At 49.8% G+C, this 20,595-nt stretch overlaps 1 protein-coding gene across 1 annotated transcript in view; it reads left to right on the forward strand.

Moving 5' to 3' along the window:
- The window catches only part of cnga4 (cyclic nucleotide gated channel subunit alpha 4), a 103,819-nt gene extending 92,996 nt beyond the window's left edge, over nt 1–10,823 (forward strand). Inside the window, exon 5 of the mRNA XM_078546100.1 lies at nt 10,354–10,823. Within this exon, the coding sequence (XP_078402226.1) occupies nt 10,354–10,823 (470 nt within the window). The remainder of the gene's footprint in view (nt 1–10,353) is intronic.
- The last annotated feature ends 9,772 nt before the right edge of the window (nt 10,824–20,595 follow it).

Here is a 20,595-nt window from a genome sequence, read left to right on the forward strand (position 1 = left end):
GACCCTATACTAAGCAGTGTGACCGCCTCCAGGTACAAAACACCCAGGTAACTTTCCCCCCTCCCTCACAGTGTCTGCAGCTCGGCCTCCAGCTCAATGACCCTGAGCCAAAGCTCCTTGAGCCGCAAACACTCACAGCAGATGTGTTTTCCCTGGATCACACTGGTTCCCAGGAAATTCCCACATGCTGCAACTATAACACAAAGCTTGTCCTGCCATCCTTAATGTGAATTAATGAACTACTTAATTGTTTTATTCAATTAATTTTTCTCCTTTTTTATATATTTATTAACCTTACTGCCAGTTTGGATACTATTTTAAACCTCAGGAATAGAACAGCATTATGAACCCCAGCTGAGGTCACCCTCGGACAGTCCCGATCCCAGGGTGGAACCCAGCTTGACAGATCCTAACTTTATTTGTTTGTTTACATACGTGGAGAGTAGCTACTGAACAGAGTCACAGGAGTCAGCTGATGAACTTTTAACAACAGAATAAAACATTTATTAAACAAGAAAGGATGAACTATATTACAATACTCCTTCACCCACAACTATACCTTTACAGATATATACAGATTTGTAAGGATAACACAAGTTACAAAAGCTATCTTATACTCTAATGTACATAGTAAGTACACAGTCCATGTAAATCTATGGCACCCTGTGGTCAGACACAACACACTCTGAAACCAAGTGACAGATGCCGCTCCAAACAGATGCTCTGAATCCCTCCTCAGCTCCTCCCAGATGTTTGTCTCACCGTGAGCCCACCAGTCTCACCGAGCTCCATCTTTCACACGAGGGCTTCCAATCTCCATTTTCCAAGAACTCACTTTGGGATTTTCTCCCAAACTGAAGCTTTCTCTCAGACGCCTTCAAAAGGGTTCGCCTCCAGGATTTCAAACTCTCCTTCTGATGTTCCTCTCCCCTGGGTCACCACATGTATTCAAACTGTCTTACACACACTCTCTCTCACTGACTCAGCCGTCAACAGTACACCACTGCTTCACATGGACATAGTAAAGATTTACAGGCCTTCAGCCATCTCTTTGGACCTTCTGACTTCTCACAAGCCGTTCTCATTTTAAATCTGCTTCCTGTAGCTTTCTCCCTTTAAGCTTGAAGCTTGGAACCTTTCTCTGCCCCTCACTCTTAACTTCACTTAACAGGACCTTTTCCAGGTTCCTGTCCTTCTTTTGACTACAAGGTCTGCTTGGGACTTTCTCCTGTTCCAATCTCCTGGATTTTGAGACTTTCTTCTTTAGTTTGGAACCTGCTATCTGTCCCTTTTCATATCCTGCCTGTCCTGGCACCTTCTCCCAACTGCACTCAAACTGCTGTTTTTTGCATGTGTGTGTGTATGTGTGTATGTGTGTGTGAGAAATATCTCTCTAGACCCCTGTTGCTAGGCAACAGCACAGTTTTTTCTACTCTTGTGTTTGTTTAACTTCTCCCAAAAAATCGTAAAACTCATTAGAAATGTAGGTATATAAATAGCTTTCGACCTGCTGTCTCCCCCGAAAATGAAACTAGATCCCAGATTTCACCTTTTAAAGTGAAATAAAACTCAACTGGACCTTTTCTTAACTCACAAATACTGAAATATAAATCAAATTTAAACTTTAAAGCTAAAACACATTCCTAAGATGCACAAATACCAATATAACTCACTTGAACTGTTTCTATGACCTAACACCAGACCCTCTGGAACAATAAAACGTTTCACAACTGTAAATGCTCCTTTACAATGGCCTTAACATCTGCCTCACACAAATTTAACACCATAAACCTCTAACAATATCTTATTACACACTATACAAATACATTTTCCATCTCATTTCACAATTACACGTTATTACAACTATAAAAATGTTCTTAAACAGAGTCAATAAATGTAATAAGATTAGCAGAGTTTGCACATCATAGTATTAGCATAACTCAACTTTTATGATTCTTTTTCCTCCTATTCTCAGTCTTTAACTCAGCAAAGAATGTTTCATTTAAGTCCATGGCCCAATCATCCTTTTCATTTGCTGCAAGGTGTAATTCCATCTTCAAGCTCATTTTCTGAACCCAAATGTGGTAAATTCTCATTTCGATTTAACATAGACAGAATTGCATGTTTGTAAGTGAACATCTCATTTCTTCTCTGGTCAAAGTCTCTTTTTGCCATTTCAAGGATGTTGTTGAGATGCTTTTTAAGTTCACATAAAAACATTTCGTATTCCTGCTTGGTTTCATCTTTAAACCTTTTACAATCTTGTTGCTTCTCCCAATCCCATTTTAAACAGATCTTTTCCGGTATTTTTTGAGCAATGTCAACTATTTTCTCCCTGTGGAGTTTCATAGCTCATTCTAACCCTTCAATTTTTTGACGTAACCCATGAACTGTATCATTCCACTCCTTTGCAGGTTTTGGATGGTCATTTGCAAACTGTCCACCTCCCTGGATTCCAACTGCTGTATTTTCTGTATTTAACCAGCAAGCAGGTGATAAGCAGTGTCTCTGGCCATTGACCTGGGAGAGTCATTTTGTATTTTCAGCCCTTTCTGTTGACAATTCTTCATTTTCAATTCTGCAGGCACTTTGGTTGCTTTTGTTCTGTGCTTTACTGAGGTTGATTTCTGGGGAATTCCCATCTGTCCCTTCTCTTCCCTGACTACTTGCCTTCCTTTCACCTTCCCACCTTCTATCCTTCTCGGGTTTATGGGAATGATGGAAAAGGGGTTTAGATTTATGGACCAGTTCATAATCGCCAGCCTTCTCTGCTGCCTGTCCAGCTGTTTTAACCCTCTGATCTTCAACATGGCTTCTATCTATAGGAGGAAGTGAATCTTTAAATTCTTCCAAGAGAATTATTTCCCTAAGGGCTTCATACATTGTGTCTACCTTTAATGCCCGTATCCAATGGTCAAAATTACATTGCTTTACCCTCTCAAGTTCAATATAGATCTGCTCAGGCTGTTTCCTTATATTCTGAAATTTCTGCTTGCTTGCCTCAGGGACTAACTTATATGCACTCAGAATAGCCTTTTCACTGCATCATAATCCACCGATACCTCTTCCAACAGCAAAGCATAAACAGCGTGAGCTCTACCTACCAACCTACTCTGTAAGAGTAATGTCCAGATTTCTTTCAGCCGCTTCATTTGCTTAGCCACCTTTTCAGATGAAATAAAGAACTCCTCTACATCCCTTTCCTCAAACTTTGGAAAGGCTTGCACAAACTTAAACACCTCACCACTGGGTTTTGAGTTGAAGGTTTTTTCATCCTCAGAATCTTCCTCAGCACCTGAGGCCTCTTTTTTAAGGCCAGGCTTTTAAAGCCGGTATTCCCTTTCTAATTCCTTCCCTCTTTCCTCCATTGATAACCTCTCCCTCTGGAAGTCGAGTTTTCACATTTCCAATTCTCTTTGAAATACTCTTTTTCCTTTTCTTTTTCCTTCTGCCTCCAGCCTTTTCATTCCCAATTCTCTTTCCTTCTCTTTCTCTTTCCTTTTCCTCTATTTCAAATTTTTTCATTTGCAACTGAATTTTAGTCAAGCCAACTGACTCACCTGCTGGAGAACGCGATCTCTCTATTTCCCTTTCAGTTTAAATTCTGTGCTATTATCCCAACTATATTTGCTTTCCTCACCCCTTCAGGTAATCCTAACTCCAGATTATCCACCAAATCCATTAGCTTTCTCTTACTTTATTTCTGTAAACCAGTCAGGTTTACATTTTCCATCTGTAAGAAGTCTTAGTAACCTCCAAAGCCTTTTCAAATTCCAACCCGTTTAATGTACCTCACAGCAACTCCAATTCCTACGTCCAGTACCTCTGTACCTCCACATATTCGTTAAAAGGATTCACAGATATCCCACCAATGTTCAAGGATTTCCAACCCCACAAGAGATCCCAACTTATTACGATAATCCCAGACCAGTTATTATTCCGCATCCAATCATCCACTGTCCATGTTTCTAATCCCGCAATAGCCCCCACTTTGTTACGTTCCCAGCTGAGGCCATCCATGGACAAGCCAGATCCCTGAGTGGAATCCAGCTTGATGGATCCTAACTTTTATTTGTTTGTTTATATATGTGGAGAGTGGCTACTGAACAGAGTCACAGGAGTCAGCTGATGAACTTTTAACAAAAGAATAAAACATTTATTAAACAAGAAAAGGTGAACTATATTACAATACTTCATCACCCACAACTATACCTTTACAGATATATACAGATTTGTAAGGATAACACAAGTTACAAAAGTTGCCTTATACTCTAATGTTCACAGTAAGTACACAGTCCATGTAAACTAATAGGTGACCTGTGGTCAGACACACCACACTCTGAAACCAATGACAGATGCCACCTTAACCAGATGCTATGGATCCCTCCTCAGCTCCCCCCAGTCTCACTGAACTCCGTCTTTCACACAAGGGTTTCCAATCTCCACTTTCCAAGAACTCGCTTTGGAATTTTCTCTCAAACTGACGTTTTCTCTCAGACGCCTTCTGCAAGGGTTCACCCCCAATGTTTCAAACTCTCCTCCTGAGATTCCTCTCCCCTGGGTCACCACATGCGTTCAAGCTGTCTTCCACACACTCTGTCTCTCGGACTCAGCTGTCAACAGTACACCACTGCTTCACATGGCCATAGCAAAGAGTTACAGACCTTCATCCATCTCTTTGGACCTTCTGACTTCTCACAAGCCTTTATCTCGCGTTGACCCTGCTTCATGCAGCTTGGAGCTTTAAGCTTGAAGCTTGGAGCTTTTCTCTGCCCCTCACTCTTAACTTCACTTAACAGGATCTTTTCCAGGTTCCTGTCCTTCCTAAAGCCCAGAAACACAAATATATCTTACTTAAACTGTCTCTATTTCCCAACAATAGACCTTAACCACATACCAGATACTCACCAAAGGTCTATCCTTGTAGTAGAGTAAGAAACAATTCGTGTAGGGTGAAAAGGTAAAAGAAGCCCCTCATTCCCCTCCTCACCAAACTCCCTCACTCACCAAACTCTCAGCACTCCTGTTCAAAGTTGCACTCCAGTGCTCAGAGGGTTGTGAGTCTTTGGAAATCTCTTCCACAAAAGGTGCTGGAAGCAGAGTCTCTGAATATTTTTAAGGCAGAGTTAGATAGATTCTTGGGAGGCAAGGGAGCGAAAGGGTAATGGGGGTAGAGAGAAATGTACAATTGAGCTTACAATCAATGAGCCAATGATCTTATTGAATGGTGGAGCAGGCTCAAGGGTCAACTGGCCCACTCCTGCTCCTAATTCGTATGTTCGTATGTTTGTAGCTAGTGCCAGCGATGTTAAAGCTCCATCCAATTAGTCCCACGGCCTCCAGTAAACTTTTTCTCATTCAAGTATTTATCCAATTCCCTTTTGAAAACTACCATCCTTTCAGACACCTTGTTCCAGGTCACAGCAACTCAATGTGTAAAAATAATTCTTCTCAAGTGCCAGTTGTTTCGGGGGGGGTGGGGTGTTCTCGCATCTCTGTCTGTTGGTTACTGACATTCCTGCCCTGGGAACATTGAGAACAGAATCTATCAATTCCAGTGGAGTACTGGGGGAGTGCAGCACTGTCAGAGGGTCAGTACTGAGGGAGTGCTGCACTGTCAGAGGGTCAATACTGAGGGAGTGCTGCACTGTCAGAGGGTCAGTACTGAGGGAGTGCTGCACTGTCAGAGGGTCAGTACTGAGGGAGTGCTGCACTGTCACAGGGTCAGTACTGAGGGAGTGCCGCACTGTCAGAGGGTCAATACTGAGGGAGTGCTGCACTGTCAGAGGGTCAGTATTGAGGGAGTGCTGCACTGTCAGAGGGTCAGTACTGAGGGAGTGCTGCACTGTCAGAGGGTCAGTACTGAGGGAGTGCTGCACTGTCAGAGGGTCAGTACTGAGGGAGTGCTGCACTGTCAGAGGGTCAGTACTGAGGGAGTGCTGCACTGTCAGAGGGTCAGTACTGAGGGAGTGCTGCACTGTCAGAGGGTCAGTACTGAGGGAGTGCTGCACTGTCAGAGGGTCAGTACTGAGGGAGTGCTGCACTGTCAGAGGGTCAGTACTGAGGGAGTGCTGCACTGTCAGAGGGTCAGTACTGAGGGAGTGCTGCACTGTCAGAGGGTCAGTACTGAGGGAGTGCTGCACTGTCAGAGGGTCAGTACTGAGGGAGTGCTGCACTGTCAGAGGGTCAGTACTGAGGGAGTGCTGCACTGTCAGAGGGTCAGTACTGAGGGAGCGCTGCACTGTTAGAGGGTCAGTACTGAGGGAGTGCTGCACTGTCAGAGGGTCAGTACTGAGAGAGTGCTGCACTGTCGGAGGGTCAGTACTGGGGGAGTGCTGCACTGTCAGAGGGTCAGTACTGGGGGAGTGCAGCACTGTCAGAGGGTCAGTACTGGGGGAGTGCAGCACTGCCAGACGATCAGTACTGAGGGAGTGCTGCACTGTCACAGGGTCAGTACTGAGGGAGTGCAGCACTGTTGGAGGGTCAGTACTGAGGGAGTGCTGCACTGTCAGAGGGTCAGTACTGAGGGAGTGCTGCACTGTCAGAGGGTCAGTACTGACGAAATGCTGCACTGTCAGAGGGTCAGTACTGAGGGAGTGCTGCACTGTCAGAGGGTCAGTACTGAGGGAGTGCTGCACTGTCAGAGGGTCAATACTGAGGGAGTGCTGCACTGTCAGAGGGTCAATACTGAGGGAGTGCCGCACTGTCAGAGGGTCAGTACTGAGGGAGTGCAGCACTGCCAGACGATCAGTACTGGGGGAGTGCTGCACTGTCAGAGGGGCAGTACTGAGGGAGTGCCGCACTGTCAGAGGGTCAATACTGAGGGAGTGCTGCACTGTCAGAGGGTCAGTACTGAGGGAGTGCTGCACTGTCATAGGGTCAGTACTGAGGGAGTGCAGCACTGTCAGAGGGTCAGTACTGAGGGAGTGCTGCACTGTCAGAGGGTCAGTACTGAGGGAGTGCTGCACTGTCAGAGGGTCAGTACTGACGAAATACTGCACTGTCAGAGGGTCAGTACTGAGGGAGTGCTGCACTGTCAGAGGGTCAGTACTGAGGGAGTGCTGCACTGTCAGAGGGTCAATACTGAGGGAGTGCCGCACTGTCAGAGGGTCAGTACTGAGGGAGTGCAGCACTGCCAGACGATCAGTACTGGGGGAGTGCTGCACTGTCAGAGGGGCAGTACTGAGGGAGTGCCGCACTGTCAGAGGGTCAATACTGAGGGAGTGCTGCACTGTCAGAGGGTCAGTACTGAGGGAGTGCTGCACTGTAGCAGGGTCAGTACTGAGGGAGTGCAGCACTGTCAGAGGGTCAGTACTGAGGGAGTGCTGCACTGTCAGAGGGTCAGTACTGAGGGAGTGCTGCACTGTCAGAGGGTCAGTACTGACGAAATGCTGCACTGTCAGAGGGTCAGTACTGAGGGAGTGCTGCACTGTCAGAGGGGCAGTACTGAGGGAGTGCCGCACTGTCAGAGGGTCAATACTGAGGGAGTTCTGCACTGTCAGAGGGTCAGTATTGAGGGAGTGCTGCACTGTCAGAGGGTCAGTACTGAGGGAGTGCTGCACTGTCAGAGGGTCAGTACTGAGGGAGCGCTGCACTGTCAGAGGGTCAGTACTGAGGGAGTGCTGCACTGTCAGAGGGTCAGTACTGAGGGAGTGCTGCACTGTCGGAGGGTCAGTACTGGGGGAGTGCTGCACTGTCAGAGGATCAGTACTGGGGGAGTGCAGCACTGTCAGAGGGTCAGTACTGAGGGAGTGCCGCACTGTCAGAGGGTCAGTACTGGGGGAGTGCAGCACTGTCAGAGGGTCAGTACTGAGGGAGTGCAGCACTGTCAGAGGGTCAGTACTGAGGGAGCACTGCACTGTCAGAGGGCCAGTACTGAGGGAGTGCTGCACTGCCAGAGGGTTAGTACTGAGGGAATGCTGCACTGTCAGATGGTCAGTACTGAGGGAGTTCTGCACTGTCAGAGGATCAGTGCTGAGGGAGTGCCGCACTGTCAGAGAGTCAGTATTGAGAAAGTGCCACACTGTCGGAGGGTCAGTATTGAGGGAGTGCCGCACTGTCAGAGGGTCTCTACTGAGAGAGTGCTGCACTGTCAGAGGGTCAGTACTGAGGGAATGCTGCACTGTCAGAGGGTCAATACTGAGGGAGTGCCGCACTGTCAGAGGGTCAGTACTGAGGGAGTGCAGCACTGCCAGACGATCAGTACTGGGGGAGTGCTGCACTGTCAGAGGGGCAGTACTGAGGGAGTGCCGCACTGTCAGAGGGTCAATACTGAGGGAGTGCTGCACTGTCAGAGGGTCAGTACTGAGGGAGTGCTGCACTGTAGCAGGGTCAGTACTGAGGGAGTGCAGCACTGTCAGAGGGTCAGTACTGAGGGAGTGCTGCACTGTCAGAGGGTCAGTACTGAGGGAGTGCTGCACTGTCAGAGGGTCAGTACTGACGAAATGCTGCACTGTCAGAGGGTCAGTACTGAGGGAGTGCTGCACTGTCAGAGGGGCAGTACTGAGGGAGTGCCGCACTGTCAGAGGGTCAATACTGAGGGAGTTCTGCACTGTCAGAGGGTCAGTATTGAGGGAGTGCTGCACTGTCAGAGGGTCAGTACTGAGGGAGTGCTGCACTGTCAGAGGGTCAGTACTGAGGGAGCGCTGCACTGTCAGAGGGTCAGTACTGAGGGAGTGCTGCACTGTCAGAGGGTCAGTACTGAGGGAGTGCTGCACTGTCGGAGGGTCAGTACTGGGGGAGTGCTGCACTGTCAGAGGATCAGTACTGGGGGAGTGCAGCACTGTCAGAGGGTCAGTACTGAGGGAGTGCCGCACTGTCAGAGGGTCAGTACTGGGGGAGTGCAGCACTGTCAGAGGGTCAGTACTGAGGGAGTGCAGCACTGTCAGAGGGTCAGTACTGAGGGAGCACTGCACTGTCAGAGGGCCAGTACTGAGGGAGTGCTGCACTGCCAGAGGGTTAGTACTGAGGGAATGCTGCACTGTCAGATGGTCAGTACTGAGGGAGTTCTGCACTGTCAGAGGATCAGTGCTGAGGGAGTGCCGCACTGTCAGAGAGTCAGTATTGAGAAAGTGCCGCACTGTCGGAGGGTCAGTATTGAGGGAGTGCCGCACTGTCAGAGGGTCTCTACTGAGAGAGTGCTGCACTGTCAGAGGGTCAGTACTGAGGGAATGCTGCACTGTCAGAGGCTCAGTACTGAGGGAGCACTGCATTGTCAGAGGGTCAGTACTGAGGGAGGGCTGCAATATCTGAGGGTCAGTACTGAGGGAATGCTGCACTGTCAGAGGGTCAGTACTGAGGGAGGGCTGCACTGTTAGAGGGTCAGTATTGAGTGAATGCCACGATGTTGAAGGGGAGTACTGAGGGAGTGCTGCACCTTCTGAGGGTCAGTACTGAAAGAGTGCTGCGCTGTCGGAAGGTCAGTACTGAGGGAATGCTGCACTGTCAGAGGGTCAGTACTGAGCAAGTGCTGCACTATCTGACGGCCAGTACTGAGGGAGTGCTGCACTGTTGGAGGATAAGTACTGAGGGATTGCCGCACTGTCAGAGGGTCAGTACTGAGGGAGCAGCACTGTCGGAGGGTTAGTACTGACCTTCTGACAATGCAGCACTCTCTTAGTACTAACCCTCTGACAGTGCAGCTCCCTTAGTACTGACCCTCTGACAGTGCAGCACTCCCTCAGTACTGACCCTCTGACCGTGCCGCTCCCTTAGTACTGACCCTCTGACAGTGCAGCACTCCCTCAGTACTGACCCTCTGACAGTGCAGCTCCCTCAGTACTGACCCTCCAACAGTGTAGCAGCCCCTCGGTACTTATCCTCTACTAAGGGAGCTGCACTGTCACAGGGTCAATACTGAGGGAGTGTTGCCCTGTCAGAGGATCAGTGCTGAGGGAGTGCTGCACTGTCAGAGGGTCAGTACTGAGGGAGTGCTGCACTGTCGGAGGGTCAGTACTGAGGGAGTGCTGCACTGTCGGAGGGTCAGTACTGAGGGAGTGCTGCACTGCCAGTGGGTCAGTACTGAGGGAGAGCTGCACTGTCAGAGGGTCAGTACTGAGGGACTGCTGCACTGTCGGAGGGTCAGTACTGAGGGAGTGCTGCACTGTCAGAGGGTCAGTACTGAGGGAGTGCTGCACTGTTGGAGGGTCAGTACTGAGGGATTGCTGCACTGTCGGAGGGTCAGTACCGAGGGAGTGCTACACTGTCGGAGGGTCAGTACTGAGGGAGTTCTGGACCTTTGGAGGATCTATACTGAGGGGGCCCTTGTCTCTCTTGACCATTCAGGAGACTCACAGTGGGTCAAGTTCATGCTTGGTTTGCTTATTTTATATTTTGTCTTGTTCGACTTTGAAGGCAGTAAATCTGGAAACCGGAGGACGGCGAATATTCGGAGTGTTGGATACTCAGATTTGTTTGCCCTTGGGAAGGATGATCTCTCCGAGGTGCTGATGGATTTTCCAGAGGCCAGAGATGTCCTGGAAGCAAAGGGCCGTGGCATGCTGCTGAAGATCGGGATGTTGGATGAGGCTGTAGCCCATACTGAATTGGAGAAGGGGGACTTGGCGAGGAACGTGGAGAGGCTGGAGACTGCCCTGGACTCAATGCAAACCAGATTTGCTCGTCTGATCGCGGAGCTCGAGTCCAGTGTCAGAAAGATCAACTTTCGCCTCAATTACCTTGAAAATGAGTTGAGTGGGTGGGTGACCGTTGATGAGGACTCAGAGCTTGAAGGGGAAACTGAGGGTCCCAGGCTGACCCAGGCCCAGACCGAGACCCAAGGCCAAACTGGAATAAAGATCAGAACCCAGTCCCAGTCCCATTAATAAGGCCCGGTCCCAGGCTCAGTTGCAGTTCCATACTCAGGCCCAGCCCCAGGCCCAGACCCAGTTCATACTCAGGCCCAGCCCCAGGCCCAGGCCCAGTTCCATACTCAGGCCCAGGCCGAGCCCCAGGCCCAGTTCCCTACTCAGACCCTGCCCCAGGCCCAGGCCCAGTTCCATACTCAGGCCCTGCCCCAGGCCCAGGCCCAGTTCCATACTCAGGCCCAGCCCCAGGCCCAGGCCCAGTTCACACTCAGGCCCAGCCCCAGACCCAGTTCACACTCAGGCCCAGCCCGAGGCCCAGGCCCAGTTCCATACTCAGGCCCAGGCCGAGCCCCAGGCCCAGGCCCAGCCCCAGGCCCCAGGCCCAGGCCCAGTTCATACTCAGGCTCAGGCCCAGGCCCAGTTCACACTCAGGCCCAGCCCCAGGCCCCAGGCCCAGGCCCAGGCTGAATTCTGTACTGAGCCCCACGCCCAGTGAAAGGCGAATTGGATATTTCTTCTGTTTCATGTTTCATACAGCAGCTGCAAAAATAAATCACATATCAATATCCAGACTAAGCCTCTGGTTTAATCACGTTGAAATCAAATATGCTGTGGGTCGGAAAGCGGCCAATAGGAAACCACAGCAAGTTTTGTAACCAGACATCATACTGGGTGTAGATTTTATTTGGAAATCCCCCATAAACACAGAAACCCATTGGTTATCGAGGGCAGTCGATGATTTAGGGTCATTGTTTTAGTTCCTCCGTGGCAATAAAAAGTTTGTTTGTGTCTGTGACACTTTCCTCTACTGTGGAACTATTATAGACACCAGGATTGTGTCAGTATTTACAGGGGGTCCCGGGGAGTGTGTCAGTATTTACAGTGGGTCCCCGGGGAGTGTGTCAGTATTTACAGGGGGTCCCCGGGGAGTGTGTCAGTATTTACAGGGGGTCCCCGGGGAGTGTGTCGGTATTTACAGGGGGTCCCCGGGGAGTGTGTCGGTATTTACAGGGGGTCCCCGGGGAGTGTGTCAGTATTTACAGGGGGTCCCCGGGGAGTGAGTCAGTATTTACAGGGGGTCCCCGGGGAGTGTGTCAGTATTTACAGGGGGTCCCGGGGAGTGTGTCAGTATTTACAGGGGGTCCCCGGGGAGTGTGTCAGTATTTACAGGGGGGTCCCCGGGGAGTGTGTCAGTATTTACAGGGGGTCCCCGGGGAGTGTGTCAGTATTTACAGGGGGTCCCCGGGGAGTGTGTCAGTATTTACAGGGGGTCCCCAGGGAGTGTGTCAGTATTTACAGGGGGTCCCCGGGGAGTGTGTCAGTATTTACAGGGGGTCCCCGGGGAGTGTGTCAGTATTTTCCAGGGCTCCCCACCTGCCGTGTGTGTTAGTGTTTATATTAAGTTGTAGTTCTCTGTCTGGACACCAGGAGTCACCATTTCTTCAGGTTTGGGAAGTGAGTGAGCGGCAACTGGAAGAATCTGACCTTCACTTACAGATTAACCAGCGTCGCGTTTCCCTCTCCACCTCTCTCTGTCTCCCTCGCTGCATCTCTCTCGTTTGCCTCTCAAGGACACCCAGGTCTCTTTGGACACCAACACTTCCAAACATCTCACCATTTAAGAAATACTCTGCCTTTCTACTTTTTCTACTCAAATGGATAACTTCAGACTTATTCACATTATATTTCATCTGTCATGCTCTTGCGCATTCACTTAGCCTGTCCAAATCCCCCCGAAGCCTCCTTGCATCCTCCTCACGTCTCACATTCCCGCCTAGTTTTGTGTCATCAGCAACTTTGTCCCAGGTGTACCGGGTGTACCGGGTGTACCGGGTATACTGAGTGTGCCGGGGTACCGGGTGTACCGGGTATACCGGGTGTACCGGGTGTACCGGGTATACTGGGTGTACCGGGTGTACCGGGTGTACCGGGTATACCGGGTGTACCGGGTGTACCGGGTATACCGGGTGTACCGGGTATACCGGGTGTACCGGGTGTACCGGGTATACTGGGTGTACCGGGTGTACCGGGTATACTGAGTGTGCCGGGGTACCGGGTGTACCGGGTATACCGGGTGTACCGGGTGTACCGGGTATACTGAGTGTGCCGGGGTACCGGGTGTACCGGGTATACCGGGTATACTGGGTGTACCGGGTGTACCGGGTATACTGAGTGTGCCGGGGTACCGGGTGTACCGGGTATACCGGGTGTACCGGGTGTACCGGGTATACTGAGTGTGCCGGGGTACCGGGTGTACCGGGTATACCGGGTGTACCGGGTGTACCGGGTGTACCGGGTATACTGAGTGTGCCGGGGTACCGGGTGTACCGGGTATACCGGGTGGTGAATGTCAGAGAGTTTCTGCTGGTTTCTGTTGACCATTTCAATCTGGTTCCTTGCATTTTTCTGGAGCGATTATTTTGATTATTTATTCTGCCCCATGTCGATGTTTTACTGAATTCATTTCATTATTTTATCACCTGGGATGACAGCAGAATTCTGTGATATATGAAGCTGGTAAAGGAATGTGAGGTGGACAGTCGGCTGGGGGTTTGGAGTTTGTGTGTTTAGACATGAGGCTTCATTGCTGTAAACAATCACTGTCACAACCCCCATAAATACTCTTTAAATCCTGCCACCTCTCCCCTCACTCCACATACCGACACCTCTCTGTTTATCTCCGTCTGCCTCCTGCTTTTCTCTCAATGTCCAGCTTTCTCTTTTTCATTCCTTTCTCTCGGCCTGTTTCTCTTTTTCTGTTTCTCTCTTTTCTCTCCCTGTCTCTGTCTCTCTCCCTCTCTCCCTCTCTCCCTCTCTCTGTCTGTCTCCCTCTCTCAGTCTCTCTCTCCCTCTCTCCCTCTCTCTGTCTCTCTCCCTCTCTCCCTCTCTCTGTCTCTCTCCCTCTCTCTGTCTGTCTTTCTCTCTCTGTCTCTCTCTCTTTCTCTGTCTCTCTCCCTCTCTCCCTCTCTCTGTCTGTCTCTCTCTCTCTGTCTCTCTCTCCCTCTCTGTCTCTCTCCCTCTCTCTGTCTCTCTCCCTCTCTCTGTCTCTCTCCCTCTCTCTGTCTGTCTCTCTCTCTCTCTCTCTGTCTCTCTCTCTCTCTCTCTGTCTCTCTCCCTCTCTCTGTCTCTCTCCCTCTCTCCCTCTCTCTGTCTCTCTCCCTCTCTCTGTCTCTCTCCCTCTCTCCCTCTCTCTGTCTCTCTCTCTCTCTCTCTGTCTCTCTCTCTCTCTCTGTCTCTCTCCCTCTCTCTGTCTCTCTCCCTCTCTCCCTCTCTCTGTCTCTCTCCCTCTCTCTGTCTGTGTCTCTCTGTCTCTCTCTCTCTCTCTGTCTCTCTCTCTCTCTCTGTCTCTCTCTCTCTCTCTGTCTCTCTCCCTCTCTCCCTCTCTCTGTCTCTCTCCCTCTCTCTGTCTCTCTCCCTCTCTCCCTCTCTCTGTCTCTCCCCCTCTCTCCGTCTCTCTCCCTCTCTTTGTCTCTTTGTATTTTTCTGTTTTTCTGTCTTTTTTTCTCTATTTCTCTGTCTCCCCCTCTCTCCCATTTTTTCTCTCTCTCTGCCTTCCACACTCTCTCTCTCTGTCTCCCACTCTCTCTCACTCTCTCTGTCCCTCTGTCTCCCATTTTCTCTCTCTCTCCCTCTCTCTCTCTGTCTCCCTCTCTCCATTTTTCACTGTCTTTCTCTGTTTCTCTCTCTCTCTAGCTCAGCAGTGCCTGTCTTGTTAACCCTCTCTCATGTCAGATAGGAATGACTCGGTCTGAGCTGGACAGAACATTCCGCCATATTCCGGGCGTCCGTGTCCAGAAGCAGCTTTGGGTCGTCTCATTCGTGGGTAAGGAGCTAAACACGGGTCCAGCTACCCACGGCTGACCCGCTCTGTGCCCCGATGGTGCTGAGCGACACTCCCACCACCCCCCAGGCCGGATTGGTGACTCTGGTGGACGTCCTGCGGTCAGAGCGGGGGTTAGGGGACATCATGGTGACCATCCACTGTGTCCAGCAGGCGCCCCAGAGAGACACCCACTAAATTTGGGGGCTTCTGTCACCTTCGCGTTGGGGTCCGTCTGTCTCCTGGAGCAATCCCGCTCCCTAAACACGGAGTCGGCCGCACGTTAAATATGGCGGCTGGAGAGAGGAAACACTGAGGTCATCGCCTGGCAGGCGAATCCGTGTCCACCCACCAGTGATCGGCATGATCCCCGCGAATACATAATTAATGAGGCGGGAGGCGCTGGGGAGAGGACAATACAATAAGACAGAGGAGCAGAAATTAGGCCATTCGGACAGGAGAACGGTCATTGTGGCCGGGGGGGGGAGGGGGTGAAGCATCTTTTGTCCCACCCGCTATCGGACGATTCCGCTCTGCCAGTGAGTCCGTCCAGGGTCCACTCAGGGGTCATCACTGAAACCCCTGGGCAGAGTGAGGCCGACATTGCTAATGTCAATGAAACAAGACTCCTCACGGTTTGCAGCCCCTCCTGTGTGAGGGACTGAGACTCACTATTGAACAAGGAATATTTCATTCCATTCCTGCTTTCCAGAGAGAAGCAGGTAGAGGGAACGTGAGGCTTCCCTCAGGTGACAGGATTCGCTACAGGGCTCGGTGCCAATAACTGTAAACCCCTCAAACCAACACTGCCCAATGGGTTCACACACTCAGCATCAGTTAGCATCTGACCATAGACATAGTGTTCCACAGGGCACTTCCCAGTATCCGGATGTTCCACAGGGCACTTCCCAGTATCCGGATGTTCCACAGGGCACTTCCCAGTATCCGGGCATTCCACAGGGCACTTCCCAGTATCCGGGCATTCCACAGGGCACTTCCCAGTATCCGGGAGTTCCACAGGGCAATGCCCAGTATCCGGGAGTTCCACAGGGCAATGCCCAGTATCCGGGCAGCAGTCATGATGCTGTCACCCTGTGGAGTTACCCTGTACCCGCTGTGATATGAGCTCCAGGGGGTGACAGAGCCTATCCACTGATAGCGTGGCTGACGTCTCCACACACACGGTTACAACAGGTAAAGCCACACTATAGCTCACACTCTGACAGGTTGTATATACGCAGACAACGACCCTGCTGCCTTGGACTAGCTCAGGAGGAATCCCCGCACCACTCAGAGATTTGGGCTGAATGATCACCTTCCTGATCAAACAGCCCGAGTCCCAGGTCAGAAACTGAGTAGCGGGACCATGAGGAGGAGGAGTGGAGGAGGAATAAAAGGAGGTAGAGCAGGAGGGGGAAGAAGAGGAGGGGGAGTAAGAGAACTTAAAGTCACCAAGGCCCCGGGACCGGAGGAGATGCATCCAAGGATATTGAAGGAAGTGAGAGTGGCCATAATTTTTCAGTGCTCCCTAGACTCAGGGGAGGTGCCAGAGGACTGGGGAATTGCAAACATTATGCCCTTGTTCAAAATAGGTTGTAAGGATAAGCCCAGCGATTACAGACCAGTCAGTTTAACTTCAGTGGTGGGGAATCTCCTAGAAACAATTACTCGCAATAGAATTAGTAGTCACATGGAAAAATATGGGTTGATAAGGAAGAGGCAGCCAGTAAAGGGGAAATCGTGTTTAACTAACTTGCTGGAGTATTTTGAAGAGGTAACAGAAAAGGTCGATGAGGGTAATGCTGTTGATGTGGTGCACATGGACTTTCAATAGACATTTGACACAGTGCCACACAACAGACTTGTGAGAAAAGTTATTGCTCATGGAATAAAAGGGACAGTAGCAACGTGGATACAAAATTGGCTGAAAAATAGGAAGCAGAGAGTAATGGTCAATGGATATTTTTCAGGTTGGAGGAAGGTTCACACTGGAGTTCCCCAGGGGTCGGTATTGGGACCCTTGCTTTTCCTCATATATATTAATGATCTAGATCTTGGTGTGCAGGGGAGAATTTCAAAGTTTGAGGATGGTATGAAGCTTGGGAGTGTTATAGACTGCGAGGAGGATGGTGTGGAACTTCAAAATCACAGAATCTCACAGAGCAGATGAGGCCCTTCGGCCCATCGAGTCTGCACCGACACGTGAGAAACACCTGACCTGCATACCTAATCCCATTTACCAGCACTTGGCCCATAGCCTTGAATGTTATGATGTGCCAAGTGCTCATCCTGGTACTTTTTAAAGGATGTGAGGCAACCCGGTCCACCACCCTCCCAGACAGTGCATTCCAGACCCTCACCACCCTCTGGGTAAAAAAACTTTTCCTCACATCCCCCCTAAACCTCCTGCCCCTCACCTTGAACTTATGCCCCCTTGTGACTGACCCTTCAACTAAGGGTTACAGCTGCACCCTGTCCACCCTGTCCATGCCCCTCATAATCTTATACACCTCGATCAGGTCACCCCTCAGTCTTCTCTGCTCCAACGAAAACAACCCAAGTCTATCCAACCTCTCTTCATAACTTAAATGTTTCATCCCAGGCAACATCCTGGTGAATCTCCTCTGCACCCCCTCCAGTGCAATCACATCCTTCCTATAATGTGGCGACCAGAACTGCACACAGTACTCCAGTTGTGGCCTCACCAATGTTCTATACAACTCCAACATGAACTCCCTACTTTTGTAATCTATGCCTCGATTGATAAAAGCAAGTGTCCCATATGCCTTTTTCACCACCCCACTAATGTGCCCCGCCGCCTTCAGAGATCTATGGACACACACGTCAAGGTCCCTTTGTTCCTCAGAACTTCCTAGTGCCATGCCATTCATTGAATACTTCCTTGTCAAATTACTCCTTCCAAAGTGTATCATCTCACACTTTTCAGGGTTAAATCCCATCTGCCACTTATCTGCCCATTTGACCATCCCGTCTATATCTTCCTGTAGCCCAAGACACTCAACCTCACTGTTAACCACCTTGCCAATCTTTGTGTCATCCGCAAACTTACTAATCCTACCCCCAACATAGTCATCTAAGTAGTTTATATAAATGACGAATAATAGGGGACCCAGAACAGATCCCTGTGGTACGCCACTGGACACTGTCTTCCAGTCACTAAAGTATCCTTCTGTCATCACCCTCTGTCTCCTACAACTAAGCCAATTTTTAATCCACCTTATCAAATTACCCTGTATCCCATGTGCATTTGCCTTCTTTATAAGTCTCCCATGTGGGACCTTGTCAAAGGCTTTGCTGAAATCCATATAAACTACATCAACTGCACTACCCTCATCTACACACCTGGTCACCTCCTCAAAACATTCAATCAAATTTGTTAGGCTTGACCTCATTCTGATAAATCCATGCTGACTATCTCTGATCAAACCTTGCCTCTCCAAGTGGAGATAGATACTCTCCTTCAGAAGTTTCTCCAAGAGTTTCCCAACCACTGACGTGAGACTCACTGGCCTGTAGTTCCCTGTCTTATCTCTACAACCCTTCTTAAATAGCAGAACCACATTAGCTGTTCTCCAGTCCTCTGGCACCTCTCCCGTGGCCAGAGAGGAATTAAAAATTTGGGTCAGAACCCCTGCAATCTCCTCCCTTGCCTCCCTCAGCAGTCTGGGACACAAATCAGCCGGACCTGGAGATTTGTCCACTTTTAAGCCTGCCAACATCTCCAATACCTTGTCACTCCCTATATCAATTTGCTTAAGAACCTCGCAGTCTCTCTCCCCGAGTTTGATACCTTCATCCTCATTCTCTTGGGTGAAGATGGTCGTGAAGTATTCATTCAACACTCTACCAATGTCCTCTGGCTCCACCCATAGATTGCCCCCTTGGTCCCTATTGGGCCCTACTCTTTCCCTGGTTATCCTCTTCCCATTGATATCCTTATAGAATAACTTGGGATTTTCCCGACTTTTACCAGCCAGAGCTTTCTCATATCCCCTCTTTGCTCTCCTAATTGCTTTCTTAAGCTCCACCCTGCACTGTCTGTACTCCACTAATGCCTCTGCTGATTTGCTCCCCTTGTACCTGCTAAAAGTCTCTCTTTTCCTTCTCATCCTGAATATCTCTGGTCATCCATGGTTCTCTGGGCTTGTTACTCCTTCCTATCACCCTAGAGGGAACATGTTGAGTCTGTACCCTCCCCATTTCCTTTTTGAACACCCCCCCACTGTTCCTCTGTAGATTTCCCCACAAGTAACTAAGGACATGGACAAGTTGGCGGAGTGGGCAGATAGTTGGCAGATGAAGTTCAATGCGGAGAAGTGTGAGGTGATGCATTTTGGTAGGAAGAACATGGACTGACAATATAAAATAAGGGGTGGAATTTTGAAGGGGGTGCAGGAGCAGAAAGACCTGGGTATATATGTGCATAGACCATTGAAGGTGGCAGGACAGATGGAGAGAGCAGTTAATAAAGCATATAGTATCCTGGGCTTTATTAATAGGGGCAGAGAGTACAAGGGCAGGGAGGTTATGCTGAATTTATATAAGACACTCATTAGACCTCAGCTGGAGTATTGTGTACAGTTCTGGGCACCATATTATAGGATGGATGTGAACACGTTGGAGAGAGCGCAGAAGAGGTTTACAAGAATAGTTCCAGGGATGAGAAACTTCAGTTACGAAGATAGATTGGAGAGGTTGGGACTGTTGTCCTTGGAGAGAAGGCAGCTAAGAGGAGATTTGATAGAGATGTTCAAAATCATGAGGGGGCTGGACAGAGTAGATAGGGAGAAACTGTTCCCACTCGTAAATGGATCAAGAACAAGAGGGCACAGGTTCAAAGTGATTTGCAAAAGAAGCAAATGTGATGTGAGAAAAAGCTTTCACACAGCGAGTGGTTCGGGTCTGGAATGCACTGCCTGGAAGTGTGGTGGAGGCAGGTTCAATCGAGGCATTCAAGTGGACATTAGATGATTATTTGAATAGAAACAATGTGCAGGGTTACAGGGAAAAGGCAGGGCAATGGTACTAGATCATAATGCTCATTTAGAGAGCCGGTGTAGACATGATGGGCTGAATGGCCTCCTCCTGGCCATTAAAATTCTGTGATTCTGTGAAGGGATGGAGGAAGAGGGGAGGAAGGGGGATGAGGAGGTGAAGGAGAAATAGGAGGAAGAGGAAGAGGAGGAGCATGAGGAGGTGGAAGAGGAAGAGGAGGAGGATGAAGACAGGGATGAAGAGGAGGAGGAGGACTAGGGGGAAGAGGAAGAGGAGAAGGATGTGAAGGAAGACAAAGAGGAAGTGGAGTAGGAGGTGGAGGTGGAGTAGGAGGTGGAGGATGAGGAGGGGGAGTGGGATGAGTAAGAGGATGTGGAAGAGATGGGGAAGAGGAAGCAATGAAAAGAAAGAGGAGGAGGAGGAAGAGGAGGGGGTGAGGTGATGGAGGAGGAGGATGAGGAGATGGAGGAGAAAGAGGAGGAGGAGGAAGAGGAGGGGGTGAGGTGATGGAGGAGGAGGATGAGGAGATGGAGGAGAAAGAGGAAGAGGAGGAGGATGTGGAGGAGGGAGGAGTTCTTTATCATAGCGCCTCATCAGCACAGTCCCTTGTCATAGTCGCTCACCCTTCCAGCTGCCAGTGACCAGCTCTCAATCACAATGCAAAGATAAAAGCAAACACAAGGTATACAGTCCACTGCAAACTTATAAATTAAATCCTGCCACATGGTTTACAAAAATAAATCAACTATTTCCCCTTGTGAATTGCCTTCCTGCCATTGCCTGTCCTACACAATCCCGCTCCGGTGTCGGCATTGCCGCTGGAGGGAGGCTGCAGGACACCCTTGAGCAGCTCTGGGCCTGGGAGACCAGGCTTCATTCTGGCCTCACTTGTCATGGACAGCAGCAGGCTTGGCTGGCATGGCAACAGCACTGGCAGAGTGGCAGCGGTAGGAG

This window comes from Cetorhinus maximus, chromosome 7, assembly GCF_964194155.1.
Source record: "Cetorhinus maximus chromosome 7, sCetMax3.hap1.1, whole genome shotgun sequence".
Classification (NCBI taxonomy): Eukaryota; Metazoa; Chordata; class Chondrichthyes; order Lamniformes; family Cetorhinidae; genus Cetorhinus; species Cetorhinus maximus.